Source organism: Cyprinus carpio, chromosome A7 (genome assembly GCF_018340385.1).
Source record: "Cyprinus carpio isolate SPL01 chromosome A7, ASM1834038v1, whole genome shotgun sequence".
In the NCBI taxonomy this organism is placed as follows: Eukaryota; Metazoa; Chordata; class Actinopteri; order Cypriniformes; family Cyprinidae; genus Cyprinus; species Cyprinus carpio.
In genome coordinates, this window is record NC_056578.1 from 14,056,924 (window position 1) to 14,073,405 (window position 16,482).

The following is a 16,482-nucleotide window of genomic DNA, read 5'->3' on the forward strand; positions in this document are numbered from 1 at the left end:
CAGTAAGACGTAACCCCTCAAGTAGAATGTGAGAGTAGGATGCTCTCCAGAGTCAGAGGGAGTGGATTACTCTTACCCAGCAGGTTGATAACACCCTCATTATAGGCAGCAAACAGACGGATGGAGTCTTTGAAGAGCAACATGAAGGCAGCGTTGATCACGCCGTTAGTCAGCTCATTAGGGTTAGCCTACGGACATCCACAGAAGAGAGTACACATTATACCAAATAGCTTGGACTGAATCAACATCAATGTTGTTCTGTTAATATAGGGTTTCCAACCTAGGGCTTAGGGGTCACCAAGCCTACTTGATTTTATGAGAACTGATTATCACTTCTATTACAAGCGCAGTCAAATTATCTGGACTAAATCCATCCAAGCTGAATTAGTTTCAGTAAAAGAAAAGAATAAGGGACTTTTCTTATTGTAAATGTTCTTGCATTTCATCAGCCAACAAATTGTTTACATATACATTATTGTTTAAAAGCTTGGGGACAGTAAGATTTTTTTTTATTTATTTTAATCATAGCAAGGATGAATTAAACTGATCAAATTCATAGTAAATACATTTATAAAGTAACAAAAGGATTAGTTTTAACATTTTTTCAATTTTAATAATATATCACAACATTACACCTTTTATTGCATTTTTGATTAAATAAATGCAGCCATAGTGAGCATAAGAGACTTCTTTCAAATACATAAAAAAAATATTTCTGCCACCAAACTTGCAATAGTACTGTATGTGGATGTTTCTTTTTTTCTCAAATTGGAGGTTGTTAAGCCAGTAAAAAAGACAAGATAACAAATTATATATAAACAAATAAATAAATTTTGATAGGATTTGAACAATTAGGAAGCTTTAAATCAAACATGCATGAACTCCATCACAAACCTGGAAATCCAGCAGCGCGTCCAGCTGGTTTTGAATGATAGGCAACGTTTTGATCAGCTTCTCTGTGTTCATGGTACGCATGACTCCATCAATACTGCACCCCAAATGGATAAACAAACAATCAGAACTCACCACTTACTTGCAATTTTAATTAGCGCTTAAAAAAATAAATCGGCTTTTAAAAACAACTTAATTATCAGAGTAATGAGCTAGCCTGATTCGGTTGTGTTCGAACACAATCTTGACTCTATGTAGACAACATTACGGAAGCAGAACTGAGGTTTACCCACCCTCTCTTCATCTTGGTAAAGTCCACAGCCACCAGCCTATAGGAAAGGGCTTTCTCATTGAGATATCTGCTGTACCGCCTGATGAACGTGGACATGTCATAGCCTGAGGGAAAGATCGAGGGGTTTGTCATCAGTGTGTGTTCATGTACAATGCTTTAGAGACAGGAAAGGTGTTCATGTTTCTTACCTTGCAATGCACCTTTGTCAAGGAAATTGTTCAGATTGAAGAGCGTGTTTCTTGAGGCCAGATACTGAATGAAACGCTGCGGGTACAGAGAACAGATAATCAAAATGCTGACACAAAAATATAAAGTCATACACTAGATGTGACTCTGCAGCTCTTAATCTGTCAGAATGCGGGAGCGACTTCATCCCTGACGTGCAGAAACTCCCCGCTGCTGAAACCTAGACTTGTGTAAAAGACCAGACTCCTCTGAGTTCTCTTTGAGCTGCCAAGTATGTCTGCTGCAGCTCCCCTCCTCCATCCAGCCCCATCCCACCAGCTCACACAGCTGTGGGCTGAGAAACAGAGCAAAGAGAAGCATACAGTGTTCTGGATGCTGTTGAGAACGGACATGATGGGAGTTTTGGGAATGCAGAAGATTTATACTACTACTAGGATGCATTCATGCATGTCATGACATACATGACAGGAAAACAGAACCTTTACACCGACCTCAAAACCAACCAAACTGTTTTGTGATCTGATCCCAAAAATCATATTCTGAGATCAGAAAATGAAGTAAGTGACTATGCAAGTGACTCCATCTCATTTAGTGAGTATATCGCACACAAAATTCTGCCCACTCACCTGTAAATCAACCACAGGGTTAAAATTCTTGATCTAACGAAAGTAGAGACAGATATTTTCAGCCATATTGTGATGCACATTTGAGTGAAACACTCTTTTGTAGGATTGGGGCAGACCTGAATGCTTGCAGTCAACTGAAAGAAAAGGACAGGATTTAAACTGACTAAATAATTGGAGATGTCCAGCATACATCATAAAAGAGAAATATTTAAAATATATTTTAGAAAAGCATGTATGCATGTATCCTTCACAGTAATATCAATTACATGCATTTAGAAAATAGGATGGTGATTTTTAATTTCATGCTTACTTTAAACTTTACTGATTATGTGCATCTTATGATATCTGCTCCACCCAAAAATGAAAATTCTCTCATTATTTACTCAACCTTATGCTGTGACAGATGTATATGAATTACTTTTTTCAGATGAACACAAAGATATTTAGAAAAATAATCAACTTCTGTGATTCGATGTATCACAACATGCTGACGTTTAAAATATTAGTATTTTTCACACACACACACACACACACACACACACACACTAGACATTGCATCAACAGACATTTATTCATCAACTGGGGTAGTATGGATTACTGTTATGAAGAGTAAACTTTTTATTTAATTATCTTTTTATTTTATTACTTTTCTAAAAATTTTTGCTTGTGCTCTACAGAAGAAAGTAACTGGGACGGCACATCTGGGACAGCATGAGGGTGAGTAAATGATGAGAAGATTTTAGGGATTAGAAGTTTAGGGTGGAGCATCCTTTTAATTACTAGAGCTAACAGCATGTACCTATTTGCAACACACTATAAGCTGGTGCGTCAACAAATGATTAGTGAGTAAATCTGAACAGAACAAATTGTGTTTATTAGAAACTGTATTTGTCAATGTCATTTACGAGACACTACAAAGTTATCAGTCCCACACCGAGTCTAATCCAGAATGCAGCAAGTGTAACCTTGATCTTATTTCGTAAATCAGTACACCAGAGAAAAAGAGTCAGCAGGAAACAGTTTTTACATACTGCGATGGAGCCTTAGGCTTGTTTCACCCCAGGGAAGAAACCAGCATGAGGACCCGGTGACAGGCCCTGCAGTCAAGCAAAATCTGCTTGGCACAGAGGAATGAAATAGTCCTGGCAGGGGCCATTTTCGGCCTGTGGCAAAAGTATTCAAAGGTCGAGAGTCACTGAAATCACAGAAGGTTCCTAAAATGCATCTGAAGGAACGGGAGGCTAAAAAAAATGCTGCATTCCTAGAGCTCTGCTTAAGTTGGCGGATCAAGAGTGGTGATCCACTGAACCGAAGGCTGACAGTCTGGTGTGTGTATATAGAGGGACAGTGGCCACCCACCCTTTGAAAGATCAATGAGCTCTGATTTTTAAGAAGCTCTTAGTGTGGGGTGGCCCTGGTCATGTGATTGAGGCTTTGTGTGAGGTTCCTCATTCTATTTTAAAATTTGTGCAGCCAAACGGTAAAAATTCAGCTGCATTTTAACAATATACAAAAAAGGACAATTGGAGAATAGTGATATAACACTGGGGATCAGAGTATGTGAGAGGAGTGGAGTAATTGATGCAAACAGCCCATAACATAACTGCATTTTATCAAGAATTCATTATATATGTATATTATATATCATATATGTGTTAAACATCAAAAGATAGCCTGACAGATATGTGGATCACTCAAATCAAGAAGAAGCTGATGGTTATAATGATGGCGATAAGACAAGTGCGAGAGGTTATATATCATGCATGTTTGTAGCATGTGAATACTCGATATTAATTGGGTGAATTCATGTTTGAGCTCTGCTCTAAACTAATGTGCTGCTACATTGCTACACAACACACAAGCTCGCCCGTAACATACAGATTGCATGCACATTGAGTCATTCAGGAGTGCAGGAAATAGTCAACGCTGTCCTGTGATTTACCAGATTAAAAACAGAAAAGTTACAGCATATTCTTTCTGTTTCTGAAGTAACTAGAACCCTCAGGTACACCACAGTAGAGAGACGCTGCACAGACAAGAGAGTTAAACAGTCATTTAATATAGATGTGGGCTTACTGGAGTGTTCCGATAGACCACATTTAGACTTTTCTTCTAGTATTGTGTATTTCTTTTTGGATTAATATAAGTTGAACAGAACTTTGTGATGGCGCGAAGGCGAAGCAATGTTTCTGATCAGTTGAGATGCACGGAAAATATCAGCATAAAGTTTAAAAAATAAATAAAAACAAAAGTCTTATTTTTTTTATTTCACCTACAGTTTTTAACAGCACAAAATTAGGGCAAATCTACATACAGTTGCAGAAATATTTTAGAATAATATTTTTATTGTTAAAAAAAAAAAAAAAAAATTATAATAATAATAATAATAATAATAATAATTCTCTGTATCTCTGAAAAGATTATTTTGGACAAAAAAATTTTCAGCTCTACAAAAAAAATTAAATTGAATTGGAAATATTTATCTACAGGTTATAAATCAGTAAAGTACAGATGAGAAATTAAAATATTTGTACAACAATATAAAAGCCATATATTTTATTTTGCAAACAAAATGTAACAAAATCACACTTGTTATTTTTCTTATATAGTATAAATGGGTCTTTATAAATGAAAATATACAGTGCAGCTATCTTAATATTTTAGGAAGGGGATTCCTTTTAAATTTAGAGGTCCTTAGCATCAAAACTCCCTGATCTAACAGTGTGTTCCCAATCATTCTCAAAGAAAACTACTGGCATACTTCTGATTTGCACCGGTGCCTCAAATACCAGCCTAAAATCCTTAGGGATCAGATGAGAAGCGGAGTGAGGCGTACTGAAAATCCCCAGGATGGCAGCTGTGCAGAGCATGAGCTAGCTCTCTCTGGCACTGTGGCTTAACCTTGGAGAGAAACCCTGTGGAAAACACATGGCCTAGCCAGTGTGTACCAAACTGCAGAGAATATTGCTCCATTCCAGAGCGTAGATCAATACGGATTACTAATTCAGTGGAGTCTGCAAATCCACATTCGCCTGCCTGCTTCTCTGCATGAAAGCCTCAATCTCCCTGCTCCTTTTTTTTTTTTTTTTTTTTTTTTAACATAGTTGAGGTTATTCAAAATGGATGTCAGAAATAAGGATGACAAATATAGATTGATAGGCCAGAAAGAGTCCGGCATTCTCTGCTTAGCAAATAATTAATGTGAGAACAAACCTCAAGTAGTGTCAGAGTGAAGCATCATTTATTATTAAGGCAGGAGGCTCTTTGGCAGGGAGCTTTCTTTCCCAAAGAGAGCAGCTTCTATTAACACAGCAGCTCAGGCTGAGGGAAGATATCAGCAATCTGGGAACAGGGGTTGCTTGTGGTTTAGCCACTGATTTTGTTTCTGCCGTTGGGAACTGATCCAGAAGCAGCACTGGATCTGCTATGTGAAATCTGTATGTGTGCCGGTTGGTGTGCAAGAGCGCTAACCCTGCAGGGAACTTGTGTAAATAAGATGCATGATAATGCCCTGATAATGTGCTGGCTGCTGGTCTTCGCGCTCTCGATCCATACATGTTCTGAGGTTTCTATGGATACCGCCTGAGCAATTATGGTGATTAGAAACAAATAAAGGCTTAAAGAAAAATGGCAAGCACAAAAAGATGATGACAGGATGCGAAAGGAGGCACATTGTTCGATAGCGATTATTTTCAAACACAAAACCCATTGTGTTTGTAAAGTAGAGGGCTGGAATGACATCTGATTCAGAGCTAAAATGACCATACCAGACTGCAAAAACAGAAGCTGATGTAGTGCTATGTTTCACGCTCCCACAATATCACCATCATGAAACAGTAAATATAAAACGTAAATGTAAATCAATAAAATAAAAACTACCCTCCAGCACACCAGTTTCGGGAACAGCTACTATGAAAAAAAGTGACAAAGCATCATGGGTAACTGTTAGTAGGAGACTCATGTCACTGCCACTTAAAAATGGCAATGGTCCAATCCAACAAGGTGAGTCACCAATTCCCACATGCCCTTTATTACTCCCTACTTATGAATTACTGATTGCCGAGCAGCAGCTCTTTGTTTTCTGCCCAAATTTGCCATTCCTGCCTGCAGGGTAGAGAAGGAAAAGTCATCAGGGGAATGAGAGAATGTTTCATAAAGGTAATAATTACCTTTCCAAGCACACATCACTCACAAACAGCATCCATTATGCAAACAAATCCCACACAGAAGAGACCTGAACTCAGAGTCAGCACAAGGCCAGAATGTTAAACAGCCCATTTCACAGCAGTGTCAGAAAAGCCTTCAAACTCAACATGGAACAGAATTTGTTTATCCTGTTTACTAGTTACATGTTCTTTTAAATTATGAAGCAAAGAAGATCTTGCAATTGACACAACTCCATGGATTATACATTGCACATTCTGGTGTTATAAATAGGAACAAATTAATTTAATATCACACAGCAAGGCTGTATTGCAGCTTATTTCGGCATTTGGAAGTGTACTGTATGAATCCGAGGCTGTTCTGTGTAGTTCTTCAGAAACACATCAGAATCCCAGAGTACATACCGAGCATCCGTGTTCACGCTCACAGCGCAAAAGGCATTTTCAAGACTGACATTTACATGGATTCATTAAAAACACTTTTAAATGCTGAAACTCTTAGGTGGTCTTGTGTTGACATTAGTCTTTTGTGTTAACTATCAGCAAAGATTTCAGAAAGGCTGCATTAATTACAGCAATAGCCTGAAACAATGCCAACAGCTATTTGGCTTTTGATGAACATTATCCAGGAGTCCATGCAATCAATGTGACATCCGCTAATCAAGAAAGACGTTTCAGATGTGAAAGTATTTGAAATTTAGATTTTTACGAAGTCCTTTTTTTTCATATTTGGACTAACATGCACTGCATAATAAGACCAGAAACATCTATTAAAGAAAGTATGGTAAATTTCGATTTTCTATAGTCACAGCTGCATGAGACGACAGTGAGTGGATCAACAAATTACACATTTTGCCAAAGCAAACTTATTTATTGTTGGTTGGTGTTTTTTGAGCTTTAATTCCTGAGAGAAGTTAAACCAGCACAATTTAATAAAACATGTTTAAGAGATACTAGACTCTGGCATGAGGAGCATAGTGGTGGACCTTCATTTGTAATTAAGAACTTGTGATTAATTCTGGACTGTCCTTTTCAGCATTGGGTACATATGATCTGATCCCAGCGATTATTAAAAATAAAGATCCAACTTTAATAGTGACAAATATTCTTCAATGTTTCAATGTTTCACATTCAATCTAAATTTCATTCAGTCTTCTGGCCAGTGTTTTCTGAATATGAACAAGTGTCCGTTTTGTCTATGGGCTTTTTAACTCAAATAGTATTAACAGAGAAGTTAATGACGAAGCCAAAAAGACACAAGTTCTTACATTTCTCAGCAGACTGAGGCAGGTTTCTTTAAATACAATCAGCAGGGGGTTTTTTATCTTGATTAAACAAAACTTTATCTGAGCCACCAGCGTTAACCTGATCCAATGAACTTCCCTTTCACACACACAGAGAGTCTCTATCTCTAGTGTATTAGCTCGCTCGCCCACTCAGTCTTCCCTCTTTATCCAAAATTAACCATTCTAGATGGACAGCAGGGGCAGTGGTGTCTCCATACAAGGTTAATCAATTTGTCCAATGTGTGACCCCACATGAACCAGCTGATTAAAATTTCAACTCATTTTCTTTCTGTCCCTTGCCTTTCTCTCTCTCTCTCTCTTAAAGATCCTTATGCTTAAAGTTATCCTTACCCAGATGTTTCTTTAACACACTCTTCTCTCTATCTCCACCCTAAACAACATACACTTCCAGTGACGTCACTACAGAAAGTTCTGTGTTCTGCATCTGGGCCATCAGTGAGTGGCATCGCCCTTTTTCTCTCCTATTTGCACAAACGCATGTAGAAACGCCCTTATCAACAACACCTTATCTATGGCCTTTTCTGTGCCCTCTCACAGGGCTACTGATGACGAGATAAATGTCCTCTAAACATCTCTGCTCCTCAACAGACAGTGATAACCAAACGTGTGTTTTCAAACCATAACGTGGTAAAGGATTAAGACCAGACTCGACCTGGACCAGACGTTCAGCTCCGATAACAAAATCCACCCCTGGCTGATTAGTGCCCCGTCATGCCGCAGAACAGGGTGTGCTGAAGGACAGTCCTGCACGCTTTATCTATCTCTGACACTGGCGAGCTCAGGACATATAGTGAAGGACTTTTTATTTTATAGCTCAAGTGAATGATCAAGGACGTGTGAGAGAGTCAGTAGCGCTGCCATTGTTTTTGTGTGCGCGTGTGCCACTGTTTCCTGCAGAATCTTCAGCGCCACAGAAAATGTAATTATGTTTTACCTGAGTTGTGAGCTTGCAGTCTAAATTGAATGTGATGAGATAAAAAGGACTGTTTACTGTGAAAGAACAATGGTACAATACAAAATAAATGTTTTTTTTTCCACTGGCTGCACTTAAAAACAAACATACAGTGTGACTGGTGTAGTCCACTTCACAAAGAAATGACCCTGAATCAGTTCTTTTAAAGTATGACGCAAGTGACTCTTAAGTTATCGATCTGAATGAAGCAGACAAATCCTTCACTGAACTTAAACAATCTCTTAGAGCTGAATTAACCAAGTTAAAGTTATCTAAACTGACAAAATGTCCTTTTGAGAAATGCTCTAAATGAAGTGAAAATGACTTATGAATGCGTTTTAATTCTAGAAATGCAAAAAGTTTTTGTTTCCAAGTAGTGTTGAGGTCTAAAATAATTAGTTAGCTTTAATTAGCTTTAAATTTAGATACTGTAGCTAGGTAAACGTGTGCGTTTCTAGAGGAACTCATGTAGGAGCAATACATTAAGGGGTCCATGTGCACATCTAGGTCACATCCTAACGGTATATATAATTTGTGTGTGTGTGTGTGTGTGTGTCATATTCTCACCTACCCACTATTAATCATTAGTGGACTGTGTTTGTGCTTGTATAGAACTATCTAACTCTTGTTGCTGTACATAAACTGTGCACTTTCAAACTCATTTCAGTTTCAAAATGCCTTAATTATCCACAGAAATGTCCAACAGCAGTTAAATATTTTGTCTACCAGTCCCCCATGACTATGTAATACAAAAACTAAGAATGAAAACAAAAATATGAAGTTATTTATGTACCAAAACAGAATACACTGACATCACAGTTAAACGTGGCTCAAATCAGAAACTGGATCATATTTAAATCTGATTTAAAAAGGATGAATTAAAATGATAATAAGTAACAGTAATGACATGTAAAGTTACAAAAGACTTCCATTTCAAGTAAATGCTGAACTTTTTATTCCTCAAAGAATCCTGAAAACAACGCATCACAGCAACACTGATGATAATAACATGATTCTTGAGCACCAAATCTGCATATTCAGAATAATTTTTACTGTCACCATGTGATGTGTCATACAAGCTTGGTCACAAACAGCAAAAGTGTGATTGCTGAGGTGTGATTTGTCACGTAGGGTCAATTTGACCAAGCTGGATCTTCAACAGTAACAGCACAGAAGGGTGTCTAATATGGGCCAAAAAAAAAAAAAAAAAAAAAAAACGTATGAAGCACCAGTGCAGAATCTCTCACCTCATTTCCATACATCATTATGTGGTGTGTGGTGATAAGCGCTTTGAAGACCACAACCCAGCTGCTGTTGGCGGTTCTTTCAAACAGAGTGTCGGCCAGCTGGGGCACGTTCACATTCATCTCATTGGTGCAGTGGATCAAGTCTGAAAACACACATGGGCACATGTTAGAGCAACACACATCACTGATTCACATCTCTAATGGTTCAAAGATCCCGCACGAGATGTTCCAATAAACACAGCATGGACACAAACATTGCAGGGCAGATCTCAGCGCACTCTCATAAGATCTCTCTGTATTCTACACCAAGGGTTAGACAGGTTTCTAACCCAGTCTTTCTGTTACGCAACACTCACAGACAAGTGAAGTTCCAAAGAGCGTCACGTCTTTAAATATTCAGCAGCATCCCAGTTTTGCTTTGCATACTCGCATCCGAAAGCAGCATCTCTTGCACACCATCAGAGGCTCGAAAACACTTGTTTCTGTTCTGTCCTGTTTGCATAATGAAGACATTCCTCCTACAGACCATAGTGTTCTTTTTGTTCTTCAAAGGCAAATCTCTTTACCCCCTTCCCTTGAGAGAAACATCTTTTCACACACAGAGCAGGTAATGAGGGAGATGACTCCTCCGTATCTGTCGGATTTCGGCCCTGCGGGCCCGTCTGTTGTTCTAACAGGGAGTTCTATTTAGGGATGCAACGATACCATTTTTTCCAGATCTGTTCCGATCCAGAAAATTCTGAGTATCGTCCGATTACGATCCGATCCGATACTAGAGCAGTTTTTTTTTTATCAGTTTAGAATTTCTATACTTGTGTGTTGACCTGATCTTCACTCTTTTGTGTGTTAAACACAATCTACTAAATATAGATTAAATATAGATTCATTTTAATGTAAAATAACAAATGAAAAAAAAAATACTATTATAAACTAAGTTATTGGATAATTTAGCAGCAAATTTATTCTAGAAAAATCATGAGTGCACAATTTTATAAAATAAAATAATCTGAAATAACATTATTTAGTGGGGAACAAATAAAAGTGAATAAGTGTCGGACTAAATCTGGTAAAATGTTACACATTGCTCTTTGTATTGTTGTAAAATGCATTAATGAAAACATTAATGAGTCCTATCTATCAAATGTTACTGCTTCCATTACTGTGCTATACATTAGATTATTAATAGACTTATAGGACAGAACAAGAAATGCTATAAATAATCTTTCTGTGATGAATCACAAGGATCTGGCAAAAGAGATGGTACACTAGTATGGGCTATATACACCTACCTAACCCCCACTTACAGGACGCCAGTGAGGTACAAATGGCCTATAAATTGAGGATGTGACGCACCACAGTGTGGAGTGTGTTTAGATAAGCCTCTGTGGTGTAACTCACATTTACATAGAGGAGCTTTACAATAATTTTCTTAGAATTCTGTGAAACACAGAAATGCAATTTAACATTTACTTCAGTTGGCATTGACAGAGCAGTTATTGGTTGAGATGATTATATCTCTTAATATATCTATTAAATAAATACTGATTTCCAGGAAATGCATAAACTTAAAAACGTATACCTTGAATGCAATATAAGTCACTTTGGATAACACAGGGTGATTTGCAGGCAAATTTAAGGCACTTTAAGAGTTGCACAAATAAAGTTAAAACCGTATGTCCCTGCAAAACAAACCCATTGAGTCTCTAAATAAATTATGTATCTCCAATTATTTTACTTAAACATGCTATGACACACTTTCAACTGCAAAACAGGGTAACTGCAAGTTTACAATACTCAAGACATGGTTTATCATCTACTAAAACTGGTTCATATAATAATATACCAATACCTATGAATTAGAGGTTGATCAAAATTGGATTTTGCTCATATGGTACTAACGTGTTTAAATAAAGGCAATAAATCGATTATTGTGCCGATGACATAAAATCTATACAATTACAATATTTAGATATTTTTCATTATAATTAATGCTGTAATATTTTTTTCTGCACAACCCATGAATCACATTAGAACGGATTGTAATTCCTTTTTTTGGATAAAACCTCTTAAAAGAGACGAGACTTTATAAGATGAGACTTTTGTTACACCTTTTCTATGGCCTCAAATTAAGTAAAACCAAACTTAAGGCATTTTAAGAATTTTTATGGACCTATGGGGACTCTATAACAGTGCCAAATGCATAAATGTAATAAATATGAATCAACAGCGTAGTTTGAGCCCTGTTGTTAATTTTTAAAATTAACATTTTCATAATGAACCAAGTTAGAAGGTTCCCTGTATAATTAACAGCATTGAAAGGATAGTTCACCCCTCCCCCCAAAAAATTCTGTCTTCATTTACTCAATCTTTTCTTGCTTTTTTTTTTCTTCTGTGGAACAGACTGATAAGATATTTTGAAGAATGTATGGACAAAATCAACTGAAACAATGAAATAAAAGTAATTGGGGTCCAAAACACTGGACCACATTGACCTTTACTGAATGAAACTGAGAGCCTGTAAATTGAATCTGGAGATTTGTATCAATACCCAGCCCTAGTTGCTAGGGTATTGTGGGTGGTTGCTAGGTGGTTACTAGGTTACTCTGGGTGGCTGCTTACTGGCCCATGTCCAAAGTGCCCATCTAAGACTACTGATGATCTGTTCTCTAGATATGGCTCAGGTCTCTCCTTATATTTATGTCTTTGGTATCATCTGCCAGGGAGGAAAAAACGCAAGTCTGATCGTTTAGAAAAGTAATAGCACACAGGGGCACATTTTGAGGTATCATAGCACAAACGAGTAACGTGCCTAAGTTTAGTACTTACAGTGAGCAGTAGTAATAGTACTGCAAACAGCATTAACAAATGTGTGCAATCCTGAAGATTCATGTCAACTCCACTGAGTTATTCAGCCTCTCTTCCCAAGATTAATGCATATTCATACACTGTGACTATTATTAAAAACACACTGCAGCCTGTTAGGGTATGAGTTACGAGATGACTGCCAGTTCAACAGTGTTTTCACCCATTTCTCTCTCTCTCTCTCTCCAGTCCTAACTCTCTCTCTTCCTCTTTCTTGCTCGCTTTCTATGATGGTCAGGAGGAGAGCCTGCGAGCTGATAGGCTCCTTTGGGAGGGAGGAGGAGGGAAAGAGAAGGAGAGTGAAAAACTCGTCTGAAGTAAGGATATGTGCTGATCTAATCAGATAAAACAGAACACATTTGGTGATATTGATCGCAAAGTCCATTGTCTTAAACAGAGAAAGACTGACTGAGAGAGGCACAAATAACAGAGTGAAAATGAGCTAATAAAAACCTATTCCTGCTGATAGTTTGAAGCAAGGAATGTGGTTGTGCACCTCTGGATCTGAGCTTTGAGACATTGCATATTTAAGGGCAATCTTGTATCCACTATATTGTATCAATACTTCAAATGCATGTCAGTATTTTTTTTAGTAAGTGTGCTTTCACATAAACCAACATTATAGGTTGCCTAAATACTATTTAACTATTAAATAGGCTTTTCCCAGTCCAGTTAGAGCTACTTCTTTAGTCAGATTACCATCTACATATGAATTTTGCTATAATTCCATAAAAAGATTCTAGATGAAAAACCAAGATGCCAATAAAATGTCTAAAATATGCATGGTACATTTACAAACCAGCTTCAAATGTAGAGTAGTTATCTTGTAATATTTCTGCTTACTATTGATTAGTGTTAATTTCATAATAATGAAGTATTAAACTGAAAAAAAAACATAACATACAATATTCTAATGTAGCACAGAGTTGCATAAATAAAGTCCTGATAAATAAGGTGACTGTTACTTGTTGTATTGTGGTTGTGCTCTTTGATTCATATTAATTTTGTGGTTAAAAGTGTTGCTATAGATACGCATATTTCAGCTCAATGTAGAGACCTGGTTTGCCATGAATGGCATCTACATTCACCATTATTCCAAGGTGAGCAGTCATGTGACTTTGGTCCCAAAAATATTTTTCCAAATCATGTTGCTCTGGTAATTGTGAAATACTTTTAATTATTTCAAATTTAATTATACATACTTTGATACATTTAATTAATTAATAATTAATGTAATAATAAACTTATATAACCAAAATGGTATGTAAATGTAAAATAAAAATCACTGACATAATATAGCACAATATATTGGTTTTGTTTTGGGGGTTTTTTTGGCAAAAAATGAAATCACCTTGGATGGAAACATAAGCTTATGAGATGCCGGACTGGACAAAAGCAAAGCCAACCGCTCAAGAGAAACTAAAATCAGAGATTTGGTCCTTCTTGTTTCAACTGCAATCAAATTAAATCTCCAGTTTTCTCATTTACAATGCTTCTGAGTGTCTCTATGATCATAAAAGTAGATTCCCAGAGTAACTGAGAAAATGTAGCGTTTCACACCACAGCCTTTAAATAGACTTTCTGACAGCGTTGCACTAAAACAGACAATCACATCTCCACGTTATCCCTTACAAACACACACACACCTGCATGGCTCCATGCTGAGATGTGTGCACCGGTGCACAAAATGAGGTGCAGTGGCGAGAATCAAATCCGAGAGAAGAGGTGGAAGAAAATCATGGCCCAGTGATGTCACTGCAGTGCAGCAAATAAAGAGGCTGTGAGTGATGAGATCACCCATCTTCACTCCGCCTGTGTCAAAGTCTTATTGTTAAACTGACAGACAACGAAACCCTTTGGAAACATCCATACCGGGCTGAGTCTGCCACCAGTTGGAGATAACAGAGGCTCAAAACATCCTTGGGTTTCCAGCACACATATTGCTGCCATAATTGGCTGACAGAGACTGATTTGGATTTAAAATCAGCTCTATGCAAGAATGAAAAATGAGCGAAATTACAAATTAAAGTGCTTTTGATTCAAAGCATGATTATTCTCTGCAGTGCCCAGGCTTACAAATTAATCAGGATTGAGCCTTGATGAGGCACAGGAAGTTTGGCAGGAAGCTTCTCCTGTGTGTGCATGTGTGTACGAGGAAGTAAATTGTCCAGGTGGCCGGACAGTCTGTCCAGCTGTCAGCCAGAAGACTGTAGCTGGTGCTCACCTCTGAACCGTCACAGCTGCCATGCTAATTACCTGTTCCAACCGTACTAATCACTGACTCCAGGTCAGTCCTCCATGACCCCTGCTTCCAGGAGAACTGGCCCATAATACACTAAAAGTGGAGTGGGAATTGACATTTCAAATTATTGCTATGTTTTATTGCACAATATAGTCTCAGACAAAAATCAATATTTTTAATTACATGAGTGTTTTTTAGTGCAAGTCTGCTGAGTTTTGTGCTTCAATAAACATGTTGGAACTACGGCACACGACACTCTGAACTAGTTTTATGGCTCTAAGCTCAGTACTTTTTTGTGCAAAACAGTGAGGTCCAAAGAAGATGAATGACAAACTAGTTACTAAAAGATTGCAATTTCACAGTTCGAATCACAACAAAAGAAACAAAAGAAAAATATTAATGTATCGTGACCCAGACATCAATATAATATTCGTATTGCCAAGCTGATTCCCACAACAGCAATGAACATTCGAGCTGCCATCACCCTGGATTTACTGTCACTGTCTTAAAAGCAAAAACCACCCTGAGATTCAAATTCTGAATCTATAGGAACCACAAAACGGATTACAAATTCAGAACAATAATTAGGTAACAACATGACCACTAGGCAATTTTTGTTGTGTTGTGTGCAGCCATGTTTACTGACAAAATGGTACTCCAATGGAAAAGCATGAAAAGGTTGATTAAAGCTGATCACTAAGATCAGAGGATCTCCAGACCTGTTGAGATTTTTCTCTATGCTCAAAAACACATGGCAACCTCAGCTACCTGCAGAGAAGAACAGCAAACCGTTTTGAATTTAATGAGCACTTCAGCTAGCTTCAAGGAGAATGGCAAGGAGAATTCTTCTCCAAAATAAATATAGCTGAGTTCCTTTTTGAGACCTTGTTTGCCATGTCTGTATCTCTGCCTCCATTTCCTTCCCAGCTGTGTGTTGATGGCCTTGTTGCTGTGATTGCGAAGTGCTGGAAAAGGAAATTATGTTTATCTAAGGTCGGTTTGGCGGATGGTCCTCTAATGTTCAAGCTGAGATGTGGCGAGACGAGGTCGGTCTTCAGTCAGCACTCTGAGAACATAAATGTGATGACGGTGACATTTTTGTAAAAGGGTCTATTTGGGATTCCTGAACAGTGAGTTCAGTGACACAGTCCTGTGGAATACCGCAGCCATTCCTCACGTCATTCCCATATTTCTCCCTCTCTCTCTTTTTTTCTCTTTTTCACCAGCACAGCTTTGCAACTAATCAGCAACTTGGGTGCACAGCTTGCAGAATTCTGTAAAGCTCTAGTCTATATTAAAAATGACAAAAAAGCCTCACAAATATATATAAGCTCAGTCCACACTCATTTCTCACACAACCTGAGAAAATGTTAAGACAACGAAACTAAAAAAAATTTAATTCAAGTCTTTAAGCATGAGTGCTCAGGCATTAACATCTACTGTCCAAAATGGCATATTTAAATTAGGAATGGCAACTAGTTAGTTAGTGAAATCTTATTAAAGATTTATTTAAAAAAATAATAATAATAATAATAATATTAAATATGGTGTCACACACTCTGAATTTGTGCTCTGTATTTAAAGGTGCTGTATGTAGGATTGACATCAAGTGATTGAACTAGGTATTGCAGTCCAAATTCAAAATAGACTTGATGCACATGTAGGTTGCCAGATTGACAACACAAACAGGAACGAGCGCACTTGACAATGAACG

At 37.6% G+C, this 16,482-nt stretch overlaps 1 protein-coding gene across 6 annotated transcripts in view; it reads right to left on the bottom strand.

The window, feature by feature from the left end:
* LOC109087534 (phosphatidylinositol-binding clathrin assembly protein-like) overlaps positions 1-16,482 on the bottom strand; it is a 51,812-nt gene that overhangs the window by 27,010 nt on the left and 8,320 nt on the right. For 5 of the 6 annotated variants that reach the window (XM_042759795.1, XM_042759796.1, XM_042759793.1 and 2 more), the window contains exons 2-6: positions 9,665-9,807; positions 1,372-1,447; positions 1,185-1,287; positions 895-988; positions 77-188 (exon numbers count right to left, since the gene is read on the bottom strand). In XM_042759795.1, coding sequence (XP_042615729.1) covers positions 77-188; positions 895-988; positions 1,185-1,287; positions 1,372-1,447; positions 9,665-9,807 — 528 coding nt within the window. Of the gene's footprint in view, positions 1-76; positions 189-894; positions 989-1,184; positions 1,288-1,371; positions 1,448-9,664; positions 9,808-10,020; positions 10,458-16,482 lie in introns of those variants that run through there. The other variant, XM_042759798.1, reaches the window with a different exon arrangement.